At 37.3% G+C, this 22,685-nt stretch overlaps 1 protein-coding gene across 1 annotated transcript; it reads right to left on the bottom strand.

The window, feature by feature from the left end:
- Nucleotides 1-8,345: 8,345 nt before the first annotated feature.
- gabrg1 (gamma-aminobutyric acid type A receptor subunit gamma1) lies at nucleotides 8,346-22,431 on the bottom strand. Its single transcript, XM_052150827.1, has 9 exons — nucleotides 22,171-22,431; nucleotides 20,059-20,219; nucleotides 15,353-15,420; nucleotides 14,969-15,189; nucleotides 13,551-13,633; nucleotides 12,984-13,121; nucleotides 12,207-12,359; nucleotides 10,273-10,472; nucleotides 8,346-8,890 (listed from the first exon to the last, which is right to left on the bottom strand). Exons 1-9 carry the CDS (start codon nucleotides 22,239-22,241, stop codon nucleotides 8,615-8,617), a joined length of 1,371 nt encoding a protein of 456 aa, XP_052006787.1. The 5' UTR covers nucleotides 22,242-22,431; the 3' UTR covers nucleotides 8,346-8,614.
- Nucleotides 22,432-22,685: the final 254 nt, after the last annotated feature.

Raw genomic sequence — 22,685 nt, 5'->3', positions numbered from 1 at the left:
TCTATAAACCTGTCTATAGAGAGGGCTTCGTGCCAACATTCTGCTGCATATACATGGGTTCTGCAAACTACGTGTGCCAAAGAAATATTAGTTAGCTGTTTTAGAATTAGTCTATTGATGTCCCTCGCATCTGCACTCAAATTACTTTTTTCAAATTACCTACTTCTTAGACACACAGTCTGTTTTATTTAGCTGTCAGTTATCAAAATCTCTATCAAAAGGTGTGGCGAAACTGAGCACCCAGCACGACCCACTGGAGCGGATGCATTTATTTTTTGGTGAAGTGCAGATCAGTATGTGGAATGCATTGGCTTTTAAAAATTTTTATAAAAAGTTTGCCGGGAGTCGCGTGGCACCATGCGAAGTTCGGACGTGTGAACGGCGAGCTCTGTGCACTAGTTTTTAATACTTTTTGGTGTTCAACATCTGTTGTGTTTGAGATTCAATACACCCTGTTCCATAACTGTTCTATGAAGACAATATGTAAAATAATTAAAAATCCTTGGGCTCCGGAGACATTAAAAGACACTTATGTACTCAAACTGATACCCCTTACAAGGCCGCAGACCAGGGACTTGGTTTGGTTTATGCGGTGGGAAAGCATGTCAGCAATGCTGGTGAAGATTGTTGCCTACTTGGAGGATCTTACTGTAATACGTTGATCAATCACTGCCATGGAGACAAATTCCTGATCAATTCTGGCCAAATTTCTGAGATCATCCGCTAAAGATCTCGTGTTACGTGAGGCGAGGAATGAAGGAAGGCATTCTTGGAAGAACAAAAGCATTTTCTTGTTCGTGGCACCCCTCATGATATAATATTGGGAGAAGACTTTTATCTTTTGACGGATTCAGTCCTTGATCATAGTGAAGCAAAAGTGTGTAAGCCCCCTAGAACAACATTGATGCTTCACAGGATGTGTAAAAATCTTGGTCTTACAGATATTTGGAGACTTTTGAACCCATCTGGTAGGGACTGTACATTCTTTTCATCAGTCCATAAGATTTATTCTAGAATTGATTTTATATATATATATATATATATATATATATATATATATATATATATATATATATATATATATATATCTAAGTCCCTAATTTCATCTGTTGTTGTATGCTCAATTTGAAACATCTCAGATCCCACCCTGGTGAGTTTAGAGATGTTGCCACATATGGAGAAAAATAAATCATATAGTTGCTACGTTAATGTATCCCTTTTGCAAAATCTTGATTCCAACAAATGTTAAAGGCTGAAATCAATGTTTATATGGAGACCAACTGGTCCTCAGTATCCTCTGTAGCCGTGGCTTGGGAGGCACTTAAAGTGGTTCTTAGTGGTCAGATCATACAGTATGCTTTATTCATCAAGAAATCCAAAGCACGAGAACTTGTGGAGTTGGAAGGGAATATTCAAAGTGCCGAGGCAGAGTTGAAGCACTGAATGTTGTCTGATGGCCTCAGATAATTGACCCATTTGAAATACAGATATAATACTATTTTGTCGTGGAAGTTGGAGTTTTGGCCATTCAGGGCAAGTCAGTTATACTTTGAGTCGGGGGACAATGCAGGGAAGCTTCTGGTGGTTTAATATTGAATGTTATTCATTATATATATATATGTTGTGGTTTTCTTCTTTCTGATAAGTCTAAAAATAAAAAAAACATTTTAATTGTGGAGGTGAATGGGGCCAGTCTATGAATGTTGGAATGTGCATTGTTTTGTAAGTGTAGCCTGTAAACATTTTGTGTGTTGGAGTGGTCTTGGAGTGGTGGAATCACTCTCTAGCTTTATTTGTCTAAAGTTATGTCCACTACAAAGATTATAGTGTTTCTTGCTATCATGCCCCCACTCTCCTGATTATTAATTACTTCCTCCTGCTCCCCATCAAACCCTCAACCAGGACACTATAAAGTCTCACCACTTTCCACAAGGGGAGTTGTAGTGTAGCGGTTAGCGCGCTGCGAACCTGCCGACCTGAGTTCTATTCCCACTCATGGCCAACACCAGTGACAATTATCTGAACTGGTCCCGGGTCTCCCCTAGGTTGACTCAGCCTAAAATGAGTACCTGGTGTGTAAACATCGCTACTGGGGAGACAAACACCAACACCACGTGTGACGGCCTTCATAGGTGCTCGCTAACAGCACTTGCCCCTACAGTCTGTTAAGGCTAAATGGGGGATCTTTGTTCTTTGTTGTGTGTGTGTGTGTGTGTGTGTGTGTGTGTGTGTGTGTGTGTGTGTGTGTGTGTGTGTGTGTGTGTGTGTGTGTGTGTGTGTGTGTGTGTGTGTGTTTAGGTTACAAACTGGTAATTACAAGGGTATTATGCTGTGGTTTATGAGGACATTTCAAGTGTCCCCATCATTTAAATAGCTTAAAAAACATATTAAACAATGTTTTATTGAAAATGTAAAAATGCAGAAAGTTTTTTGTTAGGGTTAGGTTTAGGGGATAGAATATATAGTTTGCACAGTATAAACCACTATATCTATGGAAAGTACTCATAATGATAGGTAGACCAACGTTAGGGTTAGGGTTTGTGTGTGTGTGTGTTGTCCCAAACTCACAAGAAAGTTGTCTTTTATTTCTCCACCTTCAGCCCACTTTCTATCCTCACTGGGACATGGCGACAGGCTTTTATTCTATTCCACATATACAATTAATCAGCAGTCCTCATTCTAAAGATGGATAATCACAGAGGCCTGTAATGGCTACCTAAGAAGGGAAATATAGGATATAATGTGTGTTTAAACTGTCAAGAGGGGAGTAAACTTAAAAGTGAGTAAGAAAAACTTAAGAGGAAGCTAGTTGAGGGTATACCCTCACCATTAAAGTACTTCTATTTCTGTTGAATTTCAATCATTTAGAATGATATAAAGTGCCAAGTACACACATGGTAAGAAAGTAAAAATGTTTCAGGGTATAGGTTTTTTGACAAATAAATTTGTATGACTTTTAAAGTTGTAAAAAAAAAAAATCAAGCATCAAGAGCAATTTCTAGCAAGTGTAATATTTGAGAGTAGAGCATAGCTGGAAACATTTATATCCACTATAGAAATTTCCAGTTCCTTTTATAATTTTATTTATTTCCTGATGGCAGTGTTGGATGTAATCTAATTAAAATGTAATTAACTGCTTTACTCAAATTATTTTAGTGCCAAAAATTGTAATATAATGAATTTCATTTCAAAATCTTGTAATCAAACTGCAATCCTGACTTTGATTAAGCATTAATCTGTAGTAATGTATAGTAGTACATTATTTGGGTTACAATTTATTTTGTAATAATATTCATGTAGAATATACATTTAAAACATGTATACATCTGTTTGTGTTTCTGTGACAACTGAAGGGTGTGTTCCCCCTAATAAGTCAGTGAACAAGAAGGAAATATAGACATTATTTAGAATTTGTTGAGTGGAAAAACAACTTCACTAGAGATGTAAAGTCAGTAATCTGATTACAATTTTAGAGAAGTAATTATTAATTTGTTGGGAATTACTTTTGTTTTAGTAACTTACCGAACACTGCCTGGAAGTAACTATTTGAAACTTTCCTGATATTTTCTATAAACATGAACTAATGTGAGCCTTACATGATACTGGTATGTAATTGAAATACTGTATACCAACTGTTGCCAGCTGAATGGGTCATAAAATAAAATGTAATTTTTAGGTAATGAAGTCAAATATTTGTTGCACTCCCCATTTGTAGGGTTCATTCTACACCCTCAAAACCAGTGTACAAAAGAAATCCGAGTTTCACAAATAATCATCCTTTAAAGGACTGAGCGTGTGAACAATGTAAACCAGTTACTGATTTGCAGAATAAATACAGGATGTGTCATATTTTAAGTATTTAAATTAAGTGGGATTAGAATAACTCATCCTATATTCCCCGCTCATGTGTGAGTGTGACGAGGAGGAGAGTGGACACACGCCCGACACCGAATTATCCTAATCAGCTCGGAGGGGGATAAAGATGAGCCGCAGGCGCCAGTTCGAGAGAGAGACACACATTGCCGCTGTATGTTTTATGTTATGTTTCAGTTTCTTTATGTTATTAAAGTTATGTTGATTGTTCTGACAATTCCTGCCTCCTCCTTGCCCATCGTAAGAACTCTGTTACACTGGTGCCAAAATCTGGGAAGAAGGGGAGATGTGCTGTCGTGGAGTCCTCACCACTACCGAAGCTGAGGAGCCGCGGCTGTACGCCAGAGTATAGAGGAGTCGCTGCCATCTGCCAGGAGAGGAGCAGCTGTCGTCCACCAGAGGGCGGAGGAGTGGCTGAGGAACAGGCGAGTGAGTTTCTCTCTCGCTCTCTCTCTCTCTCTCTCTCTCTCTCTCTCTCTCTCTCTCTCTCTCCCCCCAAATCACTCCATGGGCTCCAGAGAGGTGGGGAAGACCTGCCAGCAGAAGGATGGCCAGAAGGGCAACACCTCCCCTCCAGGAAGGAAAGGGAGAATGTCATGCCGGAGGTTTCCCCGGCATGAACTGGGTAGTGGAGGAGTGTGACGAGGAGAATTGTCCTAATCAGCCAGTAGGGGGATAAAGATGAGATGGGGGCGCCAGATTGAGAGAGAGAGAGAGAGAGAGAGAGAGAGACATGGCCGCTGTGTGTGTGCGTGTCTGTGTGTTTAATGTTATGTTTCAGTTTCTTATATCATTAAAGTTGACTGTTCTGCCAGTTCCTGCCTCCTCCTTTCCCATTGTAAGAACCCCGTTACAGTGAGATAACAATTAAGATGCATAAATTACTGAAAATTAATTTATGTTTATGAAAAAATTATAATTTTTGCTCATTCACTTGTGGCAATAATTATAAAATTAATTGTGGTATTAAACAAGCAATATTACAAGGGCAGGCATGTGAAGAAAACTACATGCATCCTTTATTCCTGGTGCTTTAGGATTTCAATACAATATAATATCATTATGTAACAGAGTTTGAGAATTTTATTAATGTTTTTCAGGCACTGTTTTATAACTCAAAATGTTCAGAGTTACAAAAATGTAGGAACACATTAAGAGCTGATGCACTAACAGAGGACATGGCAACAACACCCAGAACAATTGGAGGGCAAAGCAGACAGAGATGTATAGTTGGAGATGGAATCTGCTTTGAATATATCTCACAAAGAGACACACATGCACACACTCACCACAGATAACTGACGGTCACAACATTTGTATCATATGGCAAGAACGATTTGAAACAGATCGTGTTCAATATATATTCTTGTTCTAACAATCTATTTATACCAAAAAATATAAATAGATTTTCTTTGTATATATATATATATATATATATATATATATATATATATATATATATATATATATATATATATATATATATATATATATATATATTCCTGCTATTTGTCGGGCTTTGCTTTTGTTGCATGAGTTCAGAAACTGTGATGCTGTCATGAAGAAGACAAAAATATTCATATATATTCAGCTACAGGGCACAACACAGACTCAGAAACAGCTCTACTACATAACAGCTGTTTAAAAATGGAGAAGACAGAACAGTCACTTGTGAGCCTAATAGTACATCCAAAAGACATACCATGTGTAAGCATTTAAATAAAACAAGCTAGCAACAGCTGAAAGCACAACAGGACATTGTGAAAAAGACTTGTACAATTTGTACACAGATGTTTGGAGAGTAGGGTCAAGACATAGCACGCTATCTCATATTCACTTGCACGCACAGCTACTGCAGTTTTCTATTCTCTCTCTATTAATCCAACTCTACAAAACAAATAGAGCTCTGAGATCAGATTAAGCAACTAAATTTCCACATGTAACACAAAACCTTCATAAATTACCTCTTGACTTAAGACTAGGACTCTGCAGAAGGCATCCATGGTTTGTGTATTGTGTTATGAAGATTGCACTTTTTCAAACGCCTTTCTTTTGCTTTGTACATGAGAGAGCTGTCAATAGAGCTTTTGCAACCCATTTTCCATCAGACTGGTTCCCAAATATGGATTGATTAGCCGTTGGAGCTCAGATGAGTCATGCAATTACACTTACGCAAAGCTCACAGACATTTAACTATTCACGAAGAGAGATAAAATGCTGTCTTGAATACAGACGGGAGGGATGAGTTTGAGCCTGTGAGCTACTCTAATTAATGACACTGAACAATTGTGAATTGTAAAGGCTACTAAATTGCTATTTGTTAATATATAAAAATGTACACATGCTCTTTTGGAACCCTTTGATAATGGGCACATTGGTATTTCTTTGTGTCAGCTATTGCAGAGACCACTTAGCTCAAGTCAAGAACATTTCACAGTATCATTATAGGCTAATTCCAAGTAAAATGGCTTCTGGATAATTCTTGAGTAAAACATCAAATTTTATTCATTTAACATTAAAACATCTATCCTTTGGTTTGTTTAGTACTGAGCTGAAAACAGGTACTTCACATACAAATGCAGTCATTATAGAAATAAAAACATTCTGAAAGATTAGCATATGTAAATATTAGTTTTCTGACAGCTGTAGGGTCTGGACCAACCAGACACACACTAATTATTCATTATATACAAAGGTCTATGAAACTCCTCCAAAACTAACATCCCAAATGAAATGAACACCCTGGCAGAACCAAGTCTCAGGTTACAGGGCTGATAAGGAGACTTTTACGACCTCCAAAGGAATGTTCAGAGAGTGCTGACTCTCACTTAATTCTTACTGAGAAGGAGAAATGAACCCTTTTAATCCTATATATTCTATATATATATCCATGTGATAAATGTATTGACATGTATCTAATGTTCCATCTCATGATTTTCCTTATGTTGTTTGGTCTATGTTTTCTTGCAAACTCTAATGGGTTAATGTTTCAGACTTTGCATACTATGGTTAACCGAAATCATATGTGTGGCATATTTTGTCTCTATAACTTGGCATTTTGAAGATCGAAATGACTGTGTACATGATATGTCGATAACAACAACATATTAGTATTACAAGAATATTTCCTAGTTTCTTCATCGGCTACCACCCCTCCAGGGTGCACATGCAATGAGCACCCTTAGAACAAAGAGCAATAAACCAAATTCCCGCCTGGAACTTCCACCCTTCTTATTGGTCGAGCCAATGAGAGGTGGGACACGTTTTCTAAGGTTATAAATTGCATCCACACCGGCCCTTCTCTCTCTCTTGCTTCTTGTCCTCTTGCTTTCTGGTCCTCTTAGCCCTCTCTTAGCTCTCTGAGCCTCGTGCTCTCTTACTCTCTTGGTCCTTCCTGAGAAGTCCTAATGAAGATGATGCTGAACTAGAAGGCCCCCAAGGACTCCCAAGCATGCGCCAGGCTACGGCCTTGTCTTTCCATTCACCAAAGATCCTCTGACTCCCACTGGTTCTCTCTCATCAAGACAACATCATCAAAGATCAACTGGAGCCTCAACAAATTGCATCAGGACAGTTTAATTCAAATGGGACATGCAAATATCAAACTTAGTCTCATTATTTGATACATTAAGTATCCTTACCCCTTTCTAAAAAGGGCGTGTCAGAACTAATATGATGGTTTGCTCAGGCTGTTGATCTGCTGAACTTCAAACAATGCTATAACTTCTTGCCTTCCTGTATTCTGCTTCAGCCCTCTTTCCCTTGGTAAACTGTATGCATGTATGTATATGTATGTTAGAGTAGTTTAAATGTTTAGTCTAGTTAATAAAGTCTTGTTCATGTCACACGTAAAGTTGTCTGTGTCTCAAGCTCATATCTAAAGTCACTAATCATAGATTTTGACTACTTGCTCTTAATACTTAGTAAGAAAGACATTTCCCATGCCCCGGAAATGTACATTTCTATTAATTAATTAATTAATAACCAATATTGAGTGTTCATGGGATGAACTGAGTATTTGGTTGTAATGTTAATGTAGCTACATCAAGTTAACCCGATTAACTGATCCAAATATTCATAATCAATTATAACAAGTTATGATTGATTATTAATATTTCATAGAGCTGATTCGCTACACAGCAATATTAGCGTGTTTTAATTACCTTGGCACATTAGTATCAGAAGCTGCTATCATCATATCTATTTTTCACTGATATTAATAATACTTAGCTTCAGCCATAGAGATAATACCCTGTACTTCTGTCATAGCTACAATAAATCAATACTAGAATTTTTTCCAGGGTCAGATTTAGGGGGGTGCTGGGGTGGGCTTTGCACTCCCAAATTATTCCAACATGCAAGTGAAACAAAGGGTCAAATTGTATCATCATGCCCCTCACCCTAACAAAATGTGCTGGAACTGAAAACATGTTTGTTGATTTAAAACGTGATCTCTTTGGGAGAGTATTTAACTTACTTTTAGCGTCATACAGTGGACATTTCGCCTCAGAACTCCTGCAATATGTGTAATCATTAACATCATTTCATTTTGCAAAAATGTTGCCGTGGTCACATACTTTTCATGAGATCAGGCAATAAAAGACACATTAAGCATTAATACATCCAACTTTTAAAGTCTCACCCCTTTTCTCAATGACTTATGCTACAGCGAGTGGAGAATTTACAAATGGATTGGCAAATTTTACTAGAATTAAGTCCCTCTCCCGCTCGCCCAACATCTTTAAAGATACAGATACCCAATCCAGTAGACAAGGTTAAAGAGGCCAAATGCGGTTGGGAAGAATATTCGAGAGTAAGAGTCAATTTTAGAGACATGGACATGCATTCTGTTCTCACGCCAGGCTCCTGTGCGACAATCATCAAAGCAGCAGAAGAAACTGGCGCAGTCTTTCCCGTCCAAACATTCATATGCATAATCGTCGTCTTCATGATAGGTAGCAATGTTGTTCAGCTGCAGCAGGGAGGTCCCTGGTCTGTTGTTCGCCATGCTGGGTTTCTAAACATAGGAACAGCAAAGTTACTTCCCCTTACTTACTAAAGGAATCAGAGCCATAGCAACGAATTCTGTGTCCCCTGACATTTACATTTGCATTTATGCATTTGGCAGATGCTTTTATCCAAAGCGACTTACAGTGCACATAATACAGGGACAATCCCCCCAGAGCAACCTGGAGTGGAGTGCCTTGCTCAAGGCCACAATGGTGGTGGCTGTGGGGATCGAATCAGCCACTTTCTTATTAACAGTTATGTGCTTTTGCCCACTATGAGACCACTGACTGTATATTGTTCACAAAAAGATAGCATAAAAGTAATCCAGAAAACTCCAGTGTTCTCAGTGAATCCATGTATTCTGAAGCGATCAAATCGGTTTTGGGCAAAAACAGACCAAAATATAACTCCTTTGTCACTTTAGAAGACATTGATTAAACCACTGGAGTTGTATGGATTCATTTTATGATCTCCTTTTTGCAGCTGCAAAGGCCTGATCACCATTCACTTGCATTGTATGGACCAACAGAGCTGAACATCTTTGTGTTCTGCAGAAGAAAGAAAGTCATACACATCTGAGATGGCAAAATTTTAATTTTTGGGTGAACTATCCCATTAATTATCTGTTGCGTGTTCCATTCAAAAACGTGTGAAAGTCTGTAAAATGTGTAAAAGGTGATGTAACCAGTGTTTTGGGCCATTCAGTCTGGATATGTTGTTGAGTTAAAAAAAAACTAAATACCACATAAACATCTCATTTAATAAGAGCAGATGGACACAAAAATATATTCACTGTGAACAACCTCTTAGCCGTTCTCGATCTTCTGCCAGACTTAGCCACTAAAAATAGATGCACATCAACTTTTCAAAACCTTGTTCTTTCAAAGATACCACTGTAATTAGAGATATAGTGAATAGAGTCTTTTGAATCCGTTCACCAAAAAGAGACTTTTAGATTCGTTCACTAATTCATTCAGATTTCTTCCGATATTTACTTCATTTTATGGCGACAGTTGAGGGTCTATTTGTGATGAGTGAGTAATTCACGACTGAAACAATGTAAACGATTAATTGACATAAAAGATTCAATCAAAAACACAAACATTACTAGTATTTTAGACATGCACTGCAGCAGTATGCCATCTCATGTTGTCGAAAGCAACACTGACAAAATGGCATTCTCGCATGGACTAACTTCTGACAAAAGTGCCTCAAAGTCTTAGAGAGTCTAGGGCTATCAGAGATAGGTGTAATATTTCAGGACACCTAATTTTTTTAGATATTTTTTAGTATGTCATATAGTATGTCATGTAATAGGGACATTTCTATATGTCATTACTAAAAAAAACTTTTTTTTTTATTGCTTGCAGCAAAATAAAGTTAATTCACCTGAGTATGGCTTGATTTGGTCTTCTTGTTCTGGCGATTGCTTGTGAAGTAGTGCAGAGTCCCATACTCCATTAGAGCAGCAAAGGTGAAGATGAAGCAGACAGACACAAACAGATCCATGGCTGTCACATAAGACACCTTTGGCAGGGACTTTCTAGATATGGTGCTTAGGGTTGTCATGGTGAGCACAGTTGTAATACCTAAATCAATCAAAATGCACAGTATTTTAACATCACTATGGAAACATTTATTTTCTTTTATCACAAGCACTTGTGTGATTTATTCTCATAAAGAACAATGGACCCTTGTCACAGAGGTCAATGACATATTTCTGCTTTAATTTGCAGGGTAATTCAAGAAAACTTTTCTCTCTCTTAATGTACATTATTTAATGTATTTTTCTATCACTGTACTGTGTATTATATTATCACCGCTGGTGGGCCCGCCGAGAAAAAAATAATTATCAAAATATTAATAACTAGTTTTGACCAACACAAAATAGTTATTGTTTTAAAGCTTACAAGCTGTGCTATACAATGCACATAGGCATTGTGACCAAAACTGAACAAGTGCTTGGAAATTTTCAGACAAATCAGAGGTGTTCCGTTTTGATGATTTATTAATAATTTTGCACAGTTCATATTATTGTAATCGGTAAAAACATAAAACTGGTCAAATATGTAATTGGAAAGCTCTTAAAGAGCAGAATACAACCAGCCTATTTGTTTTACTCACAGACAAAAATATAGTGATCAATAGCTAAGTATAGGTCTTTGACATACTGTACATGTTACTTATAAACAGGTATTGCTTTTAAGCAGCAAACTTCACGAAAAATAAACAGAACATAAAATATCACATACCATTATGAGTCTACATATAACGTAATTGGGTGCAATGCATAGATCATTAAATAATCCATACGAAGAACAAAGTGCACACAGCACATTATGTGTTATCTGGATAAAAACACGTAAGCTTTCCTCAAATAGATGACTTAATCTGAAATGATATAATATGTTGTCCAGCATCAAGGAATGCTAAACAAATTGTATTATGATTCAGATTGCTGCAACCACAGGTGGAAGTCATCCAAATATGAGCAGAGAGGAGCAGATATAGTGCCAAGTACATGACTCAATGATGGCTCAAATGACACAGAATGGAACTAAATTAAATCTCATTACTCATGCTTTGGAGAGATAGCACGAGAAATGACAAATACAACAACTTTGTTGTTGTATTTGCATGTGTAATTAATTATTATTTACAATTACTATGTTTTACTTGTTTGGCTTTTGGACATTTGGAGACATTTTTCAGCATTAGGATAAATTATATTTATAATGCTAAAACTTTTGATTGCTTTGTCGTATCAACACAAATATTTACTAATTTACATGTGACATGGTTGGGAACAAAACAAAAGTTTTTCAGAGCTACCTTATTTACACCATGAGATATATAATGTCAAATCAGAAAAATAAGAAAAAAATTTTTGGCTCAATTATTATTTTTATTTTCTTGTTCTCTTCTTTTTTTTAAGGATAATAATAAATTTACCCTCTTTGGGTTTTTTGTAGAGTTATAAGCCTTTAATTTTGGGCATGCCACTGAAACGGGAAATCTTTAAAAACACCTTCTTAGCTTAAAGGGCTAATTTAGAAAATCAACCAAACTAGTCAATATTGTTGCAATGGGGTTTCAATTACAGTTTCTGAAGGAGTGACAGTAAATGGGACATCTTTCACTCATTCTCTGACTGCTGTAATCCATCTCTCTATTTTTTCCTATTTTGGAAAGTAACAGATTTGTATTAGTGGATTTCTTTTCTATTGCTGTTGGAGAACAAGAGATAACTGCAGTAACAATAACTGTGGTCTTTTATTATCAATGCAAATCAATTTGATTTGATTCTGAGGCTTGTCAAATACCTAGGGATGTTCTGGCTGGCACAGCATCCTTGTTGATCCAGAAAGAGACCCAGGACAGAACTACAATCATACTGCAGGGGATGTAGGTCTGGATGGTAAAGTAGCCCATTCTCCGGCTCAGGTCAAAGAAAATGGTCATAACCACATACTCCCCTAGTAACACAAGACATTTGGCTTCAGCTGTGCTTCATATACAGTATTGAGTATGTAGCGATGCAACTTACTATGGACACCAATGGCAGTTCAAGCTCACTTGGTGCCTTAGGCAAGATAAAACATCCCATTAACACTTTTTAAACAAATAAGGGTCTCATTTTGTATGTGTGAGTCTAGGGATATTGTTTTAATTTGGGGATCTGTGTTTAAATCCCAACCTATTATAAAATTACTTTGAATAAATCAGGCAAAATGTAAACTGAACTTGGCAGCCTGTGATCAGCATGACTTTTTATTGAATGCAAAAGAGCAGATTTTACATTTAGATAATAACTCTGGAGAAAAAGTTGTACAAGCAACATAAGGGTGAGTAAATGATGACAGAATTTCCAGTTTAAAGCAAATGATCTGCAAAAAGTTTGACTTGCCTTTACCAAGAAAAAGGGATTTGGACCAAATTTAGGCATGTGAATTCATGATTTCTGCCATAGCATTTAGACAAAAACTGACCTACAATAAACAACTGTCCAACTTAATTATCAAAGACACAATTAAAAGTTGCAAATACGTGGCTCAAAAATCTGGACATGATGCTTCTATGAATATGTTTGCGTTCCATACCAGACTGAGTACTTGCCACATCAGAAGTATTTCGTAGGCCGACAAAGGCAAATTGGTAAAGCCTCCAGTACCGCTGGTCAGCAACCTCAACAGAACGAGTCTGCCATCTATACTGGATCTCATTCTTTGGATACCCATCTGTAAATTGAAAAAGGCACATCCAAAGGCACACCAGATTACAAATGACCCTCCATTTTGGTATCCACACTGCATACGTTTACAATGATGACAAAATGGCATTGAGGCTCAAACAGTCGCCCTTTCCTTGACACTGCGAACAGGGAATGATGACACATGAGAAGCTGAGGCATAAAGCTATTAACAGATGAAGAGGTGACACAGAGGGGTGCAGAAAGGGCTGAAAAAGGATGGTATTCTGTTCTCACTCATTGCAAGGTTGGAGAATGGTAGTTGGTGTAGACCTTCTGCAATGTTCAGGCTTGGTTGGCCAAAATGGGCAATGTATGGTTGGCTGACAGAGGCAATGCGTGGGGGACTGGCTGCCCGGCAGCGCTCAGGGCAGGCCTGAGGCTGAGTGACAGATTGACATAAGAATTTAACACCTACAGCTTGAAAACTCCAGAGGGCACGAATGTTCATCCATGGGAAAGTTATGCAGCTTAAGGTAGCATTCCGCATTAATAGTCAACCTACCAAAAACAGAATAATAGACAATAGCAAAACAAAAATAATGTTGACTGTGACATTTTAGAGGAAGTGTATTTGTACAGGCTTTGATATTTGTAATATAACATTGAAGTGGAAACCCTAAGTCTGATTTAAAGGGATAGTTCACCCAAAAATGAAAATTGTAGTATAATTTACTCAAACTAATGTCGTTCCAAACCAATATGACTTTCTTTCTTGTCTGGAACAGTGTTTGGTAAGGTACTCAAAAAGTAATCCACTAAAAATTACTAATTACCTCTATAAAATTGTAACCATATTACTTTACTTATTAATTTATTGAAATGTAATAATCACATTACTAATCTCTTTAATTTTAAGTTGCTTTATAAACACTTGGATTCAGAAAACAGAAAAACAAATTGCTAACCGAATTCAGAAAGATGTATTTAGTTCAACCTTGATCATTGTCACACAAGTCATACACTCAGAACTATCTCACTTTCAATTAGTTATTCAGCTGTCACAGCAACAAAAATAGTGTTACCCAAGTTATGTACATAGAAGTAATTAACTTAACTGTAAGCTGATTTTGGTAAATGGTCTGCACTTATATATCATTATTTTAACCTTAGAGGTTACCAAAGCACTTTACATTGTCTCTCTCTCTCACACACACACACACACACACACACACACACACACACACACACACACACACACACACACACACACACACACACACACACACACACACACACACACACACACACACACACACACACACACACACACACACACACACCAATGATGGCAGAGTTGCCATGCAAGGCAATAGCCTTCCATTGGGAGCAACTTGGGTTTCAGTGTCTTGCCCAAGGACACTTTGGCATGTGGAGTCGTGTGGGCCGGGAATCGAACCGCCAACCCTGCAATTAGCAGCCAACCCACTCTACCAACCCACTCTACCACTTGAGCCACAGCTGCCCCTTTACTAGATTACTAGAATTTAAAATTTCTATGTAATTAGACTTTCATTGTATGGTAAAGAGCAGCTTGGACATTCTGCAAAATTTCTAATTTTTTGATCCATGGAAAAAAGGAAGTCATATGAAATTGGAAGAACATGACAAATGATGCATTCGCATTACAGAATTGAAATTTTGGGGTGAACTTTGATTGTGCCTGACATAAATAAATGTGAATCAGATGTAATGGTTTAAACAAGTGCTGAGACACACAGCGGGTGCAATTTTATACAAAAACAATGGGACAGGGACAGGAATACAAGGATACATACTTAAGCTGCACAAACAATGTTCACTCATGCTCCATCCCAATGTTAACCATGGACACACCTTAGAGTGTACATGACTCTTCCATTGCTCCAAAGGCGGAGAAGCCGATTGGGTGTTGTGATCCAGTGGGCGTCAGATTTACGCGAGTTGCGGAAAAATGTGTCAGGAATCCAGATTTTTCCAACCATGTTGCTGTTGAGCATGAGGACCTTCATGGAGCTGTTGAATTTGAGTCTGCTGTCATACCATGTCTGAGCAAAGAAGATGTCTATGGTGTACTCCTAAACATAACACAAATCACCAAAAAATGACAGGTCTATTCAAACATCCTTACAGTTGCTTTTATAAGTGTGCAGTTATGTGTTTGTCATATTGTATATATTGTATTGGTTATATTGTATTAATAGCTCTGAAAATAAGAAAATATTTGATGTTCCAGCTCACCATATTGATGGGATCTACTGGGCCAATGCTGTTCACATACACCGCCGTCTCGATCACAGTGGGTCTCACTAGAATATAATATACAAGATTTCAGTTTCAGATGCTAGGGTGTTTTTAGGAGGTTGTTAGGTGCATGTTTAAAGTCCCAAGTCAAAAGAGCCCATTCCAAATTTTTATGAGACTTGGATTATCATTGAGTAGTCAACGTATTATGGGGCAGGTTGCACCAGCCATGCATAAGGTGCAACTTGGACAAGTTATAGTATAAATGTTACAAAAGTTGCAATTTTCTAAATATTTGAACCTTTGACCATTAAAATTATGTTAAACGTAAGCTCATGTATAAACTAAAAATTAATGTAAACCTGACTGAACGACATTAATGAGCTTATGTTTGGCATCACTGTCTTCAATCGTTTGGGTTGCCGGCATGCTGCACGAGTGTTTGTAGCTTGCTAGCCTGCTTAGCATTGCTTAGTCTTACAAGTTCATAATTTTATCCTTTGCCATTTTACCTTCATTTTTTTCTGCTTTTCAATTGCATGTATTTTACCGTGCGCACCCGTTTTCTCTCTTTTTTCCCCCGCTTGTCTACAACTTGCATCTCGACTGCATGCATTTGTTTTCTCCACTGTGATTTACACAAATTATTGTATCAATCTCAATCATCTACTGATCAGGAACCACATCAATCTCAAACCCCAACCAAACCAGATATTACGTTGTAACACAAGAGTAATGACTTCATGAATTTCTTTAATGATAAAATTCAAATAATCAAAAATAAAATTGGAACTATGCAATCAACTGTCACAGCACCTCAGAAAACAGTGTCTCATAATTTTCCTCACATGAAGAGGTTACAAAACGTATAAAAAAATCAATCTGGGGTAGCTTATCGAGTATTGATGCTGACTACAACCCCTGGAGTCGTAAATTCGAATCTAGGGCGTGCTGAGTGACTCCAGCAAGGTCTCCTAACCAACCAAATTGGCCTTGTTTCTAGGGATGGTAGAGTCACATGGGGTAACCTCCTTGAGGTTGCTATAATGTGTGGTTCTCGCTCTCGGTGGGGTGTGTGGTGAATTGTGTGTGGATGCCACGGAGAATAGTGTGGGCCTCCACACACACTACGTCTCTGGGGTAACGTGCACAACAAGCCACGTGATCAAATTTGTGGATTGGCCGTCTTAGATGCAGAGGCAACTGAGATTCGTCCTATGCCACCCGGATTGAGGCGAGTCACTATGCCACCACGAGGACATAGAGCGCATTGGGAACTGGGCATTCCAAATTGAGGAGAAAAAATATATTTAAAAAATTTATAAAATAAAAACATGTATGTTAGATCCAGTACCAACTAAGCTCTTAAAACAGGTATTCTCTGTAATCTCAAAACCTATTCTTAATATTGTTAACTCCTCACTATCCTTAGGACATGTTCCAAGAAACTTTAAAATGGCAGTTATCAAACCACTTATTAAGAAGCTTGATCCTGGAGAATTGGCTAATTACAGACAGATTTTAAATCTACCATTTACGTAAAAAATACTAGAAAAGGTAGTGTCCTCCCAACTATGTTAATTTCTAGAGAAATGGTATATATGAACAATTTCAGTCAGGATTTAGGCCCCATCACAGTACAGAGACTGATTTAACACATTTAAGACATTTGTGAGATGGGGGTCTGGGTAGCTCAAACTGGGGAGTTTGAATCCAGGGTAGGATGAGTGATTCCAGCCAAGTCTCCAAAGTAACCAAATTGGCCCAGTTGCTAGGGAGGGTAGAGTCACATGGGGTAACCTCCTCATGGTCGTGATTATGGGTTCTCATTCTCAATGGGGTGCGTGGTATGTAGAGAGTAGCATGAACCTCCACGTGCTGTGATCTCCATGGTGTCATGCACAGCGAGCCACGTGATAAGATGCATGGTTTGACGGTCTCAGAAGTGCAAGCAAATGAGACTTGTCCTCCACCACCCAAATTGAGGTGAGTAACCATGAGTACCTACTAAGTAATGGGAATTGGGCATTCCAAATTGGGAGAAAGAGGGATAAAAAAATTTAAAAAAGACATTTGTGAGATGTCAACATTCACACTTGTTAACATTTACCAGAGAGAAATTAATGGGGGAAATTTTTCAGCATAAAAACTGATCTGTGTCACCACTGGCATGCAAAGTTTCAGCACATATAATGTATATAACATATTACATTTTATAAATGTTAAATTTTCTGGACTGTTGTATTACTATTTATTTATTGCCCTTTAATAATTTTAGATACAGTTCCTGAATATTACTATTTATTTTACTAACGTATTATACATTTATTGTACTACTATATATTGTTGTCTATTATGTTTATTTATTACTTGTTTTTTATGTATTGTATTTCGATGTAAATTCAATTTATTACCTCTGACCGTTACATGAGACAAAAAAGTTCTGAACATCATCCATAACAAGAATGGAACGGAAATGCACAATTTTTAAAGACGTCCGTTTAAAAAATGAAAGTCAGCTTAATGAATCCATAAAGATAAATGTCATATTATGCAACTATGCACTACTTTACGGAGAGCTTACGACCTACTAGCTAAGTCTTGCTTTAAACCTTTGGTTTGAACTTTATTTCCCTACTTAAATGAGTCCTTACTGGTGCAACCCTAACCTAATCCCTAAATATGGCTCCTTTAATGGAACTCTACAGGGCTTTTACACACATTTTATTGCCTGCCAGGAGAAAATCTTAAGTCTGTTTGTTAAGAAAAGTGATAGCACACCTAATCTCACAAGCCACATGATTTGAGTATATAATTAATGTCTATAGCACAAACGATGTGGGACACATTACACGTTGAAATGTTATACTTAGGATTAGGGCTTGTTAAGATATTTAATCCTAAATATGATCAGTAGAAATAATGATGCTTGCCTTAACAAGCACAACTAATAATAGTAAGTATACATTCACAGTTTCAATATAAAAACTGTACAAAAACATAATCATTTATTTAAATGTATATAATACACAGTGCAGTAGTATTCTGCATGCATTGTAAAAGAAGTAGATATTCTGTTATATTCAGTGTAATAGTCTAACAAAGTACTCAAAGCTGCCTCTGTTCTTGTCCCTGCTGTGTTTCCAAAATATCACTAGGAATCCAGTCCCAAAGACATGATAGGTAGCACAACTCTGTTATTCTACCTTACAATCCCTCATCGCTTGATCTGCACAATGATTAACAGAAGGAAGATCAATAGTGATTTGGGTCTATAGCAATGGTTTGATATTTTTGTACAGTTTTAGGTAGATTCCTTCTGAAATGTAATCTGGCACTGATTACAAATTACTTGAATGATTACTTTTGAATTTCTTATAATTTGGTATTTTAGTCCATAAATCCATCTTTAGTGGGGGTTTTTAAATCAAGACTGATAGTTAATGAAATATATACACTGGCTTCCAAAAGTTTGGAATAATGTACAGATTTTGCTCTTATGGAAATAAATTGGAACTACAATTTAATCTTTTCAAAAGTGGCTTTTTCTTTGCAATTCTTCCCATAAGGCTGCACCCCTGAGTCTTCTCGTTACTCTTGTAAACGAAACTGGAGTTGAGCAGGTAGAATTAAATGAAGCTGTCAGCTGAGGACATGTGAGGCATCCATTTCTCCAACTAGATACTCTGACGTAATTATCCTCTTGTTTAGTTGTATATCTGGCCTTTCAAGCATTGTATAGCCAATGGTTGACTGACGAGTTTCTAGAGAAAACTGTTTCTTTTTTGCGATTTTTGACCTAATATTGACCTTAAGACACGCCAGTCTATTGCATACTGTAGCAACTCCAAAACAAACACAAAGACAATGTTAAGCTTCATTTCATGAACCAAATATCTTTCAACTGTGTTTGATATAATGGCAAGTGATTTTCTAGCACCAAATTCTCAATTTAATGATCACACAAGGATAAGATGTTGGAGTTATGGCTGCTGGAAATGGGGTTTGTCTAGATTTGATAAAAAAAAATGTTTTTCAAATAGTGATGGTGCTGTTTTTTATATCAGTAATGTCCTGACTTTACTTTGTGATCAGTTGAATGCCACTTTGGTAAATAAATTACCAATTTCCTTCCGAAACAGCAAAATATGTACATTATTCCAAACTTTTGTCCGCCAGTATATGTAATCATGTCATCCATTAAAGTAACTTTAATCTCATTATGCACATTTATAAATGCTATGTAATCTGATTACAGGCACTTGCTTTTGTAATCTTATTACATAATCCAGATTACATGTTGTCCATTACTACCCAGTGCTGTTTGCTGTTTCATGAATTGCACTGGTTTTCATCATTGTTTTATATTTAGCAGAAAAGCCTTAAATGGGCTGTTAAATAGCAGGTTCCTTTGTGACAAATTACTCCACACAACCCTGCCTTTGGGACATTTTGTCATAAAAGATCAATATGTGTTCAGTGAGCTGTATCTTTATTTTTTTGTCAACAACTGTGAACATTTTCAAAGCTTATTTACAGCCAAGACTTTAAGGAATGTGCCTATACAATAAATGACTTCCAAAATAAGCTTAAACTGAGATATATTCACTGGAATAAAAAAGTGTGCCAACTAGCCCTGATATCCCCTACAGGCTGCATCGGTGCACTTGAGGGTCATAAGCATGCATAGACTGATGACTTGCCTCCAATATCTGGTCTCAGTTTGTTGTCATAACCCTGCAGTAATTTATTTAGGATAAGGGTGACGTCGCTTTCGTAGACCTTTGGTGATAAAACCCAAGTTTTATTGATGGGAACATCCTCATAATCTTCCTCCTCAGCCTTGCTTGGGCCAAATGCCATGCTGGCATAAAAACAGAAACAAACAGAGAAAAAGACGAATTAGAAAGCAATGAGCTAAATAATTGAGAAATATTAGGAGAGAGAAGTGTTAAAGAGTGCACAGAGAAGTCTGTTTACACTAGTGGTATCTTAAAATATAAAGTGAGAGTGACTGGTTAAATGAGCTGAACACTGTATGACAGACAGAGGGAGAAGATACATTTTTATGATAAGTTTCAAAGAAAGAACAGATAAATGAAGTCATCAGTAACTGTTAATATAAAGGGGCCTCTGTGACAGCAAGAAAGAATGATCTTGCTGCACTGGAGATACAAAGAGGAGGTTCTAATAAAAGAATGCAGTGATTAATGAAGATGTGTTCTGGCAGGAGAGAGAGGGAACAGTTGAAGGTGAGGGGTTTACATTATCACCAACAACTGCCTCTCACTCTCCTTCTCTAAGTATTTGGTTAAAGCTGTTCTAAAGCATTATCTGTTGGACGATACATATCATTCATAACTGAGAGGGAACAGATTCTTGCCTCATATGAGCCATTCCTAAGGACCTAAATTGTCTCTAACTAATTACTGTCCGATGTCACTACATCTGACTTTTTCTATAAAGAGAAATTAAGGTTGTTAAATTTGCACATCATAGCAACTTGAATATGCTTGATATCTGGGACAAGTTTGGGAGATCATAAAAGCTAACACTGTAAATGTAATAGTTATCTCAAATTGTAAAAAAAAAAAAAAAAATAGTTTACACTTAACATAAGTTAAATTAAGTTACTTTTACTCTCTAAACTCTAAAGTTGTCAAAATAAAAACATTTAAGTGGTCCTAATTAAACAGTACTTGAAATGTCACATTTTGGATTCATAACTTAAATATTCTTTAAACTTTGGCTTCGAGTACTACTATCTCAAAATGATCAAGTAAAAAATTGCAGCTCTGTGGAATACCCATAAGCCTTAGTGCTTGAATACATTATGTATGTTTGTTTAAAACAAAGAAACCTATGTAGAAAAATTATCATTTTTATTTAAAAATGTATATAGATTGAATTCTTGTTGTTGTTTTGTTGAAGCAGGTTGACAGTTGTGATTTGGGTGAAGTCATCATTAGGGTGATTAGTGTTTGCTCTGGTGAACTTGGAGCCTGTTAAATTTAGCAGACTCTATAAGACAGTCTCTTATAATCATGACAAATATAAAGTTAAAAGACAAATAAGTCCTACATTAATGTAATTTATTTTTAAAACGCTTTAAAATATAACGTATCTTTCTGTTGGCCGAAATGAAAGAGGAGACGCTTTTGAAAATGGTTGCCAATCCCTTTTTTCGCACAAGGGAATTGGAGGAATAAAACAGTGCAAGCCATATTCTATGAAGCGTTTACATATCCCCGAAAACACATAAACAACGATGTGTGAGCGCGCCTTGAGAACGCTGCCAAAAATCATCTGAAGGTTAACAAAGTAGCGCGTGCCAAGTAAAGCGTGCGCTGCAACTTATGCATGCAGCATATCGTAATGTCACAAGAAAATTTGGTGATGCAAAATTAGATCGTGTAGAGTGTTGCTAATAGTAGAGTGTTGCTAATGGTGGAGTGTTGCAAATGCTGACTGAAGTATTCTCAAGGTTGTTTGGAGACTGACATTGCGCGTCCGTGCTAAAAAGATGGCAAAACACTATCGAAAGCTCGAAGCAAAACTCACTTACAGCGTATTAATGTGCAAAAGGAATTGCACTTATCATGCATATATATTAGCATTAATAGCATTCCAGTTATTGCTGGAAATACTTGGGTTAATGATAAAGAAAAACGTGAAACTACAGAAAACCTTTTGCACTTCCCGTTAAGAAGCACGCCGATCTTTCGCGACATGGACTGTCCAACAGTGTGGGCTATTTTAGACATATCGATTGCACATCCTTTTTTTCCCACACCCTCTCTAAAGCGAAAACTTACCAGACTCCGAGCAGACTAGGCAACAACCAAACCATCGCCCCTATTCTCCGGCGACGGTCCAGCACAACCATCGTGCGAACGCTGTCGATACGAACCAAACGTTCTTCGAAATGAATGAGAGAGTTTCAGTAAGACAATTAAACCGCTGTAGCGTTCAACCGATCCCACATAAAACGAAAAAGATTTACGGTGTTTTGAAACCGTCAACTGGTGTATTAGACAAATGCAGAGGTTGAGCCTATAGGCAGGCGTCGCGCCGCGCGGAGTGGATGTGAAAGGTGAATGCGGGATTTCGCTGATTGCGACACCGCTGCTTTGCTGCGTTCATCGAGCGTTCTGCTGAGTGAGACGGACTCGATGTTCTAGAAACTGCCTCTAGGAAAAGAGCTGACTTCTCTACCTCAGAGAATTTACTTCAAATGCTGACGAATGAGACCTTTTCGAAGTTTTGTAGTTGTTGGGGATTAAGAAGGGGACAGATAAATATACGACATTTTCAGAGGCGTTGCCTCCAG

This window comes from Xyrauchen texanus, chromosome 20 (genome assembly GCF_025860055.1).
Source record: "Xyrauchen texanus isolate HMW12.3.18 chromosome 20, RBS_HiC_50CHRs, whole genome shotgun sequence".
Classification (NCBI taxonomy): Eukaryota; Metazoa; Chordata; class Actinopteri; order Cypriniformes; family Catostomidae; genus Xyrauchen; species Xyrauchen texanus.
This window is presented reverse-complemented; position numbering and strand designations above follow the sequence as displayed.

Bases quoted from the DNA above. Each gene is read 5' to 3' on its own strand.
- gabrg1 (XM_052150827.1), bottom strand. From the start codon at position 22,241: ATGGTTGTGCTGGACCGTCGCCGGAGAATAGGGGCGATGGTTTGGTTG. The intron at 10,473-12,206 runs GTATTTGACAAG...TGATTGATTTAG, and splicing joins GCCAGCCAGAACATCCCTAG to GTATTACAACTGTGCTCACC. The intron at 8,891-10,272 runs GTGAATTAACTT...TCCTATGTTTAG, and splicing joins CCAAATCAAGCCATACTCAG to AAACCCAGCATGGCGAACAA.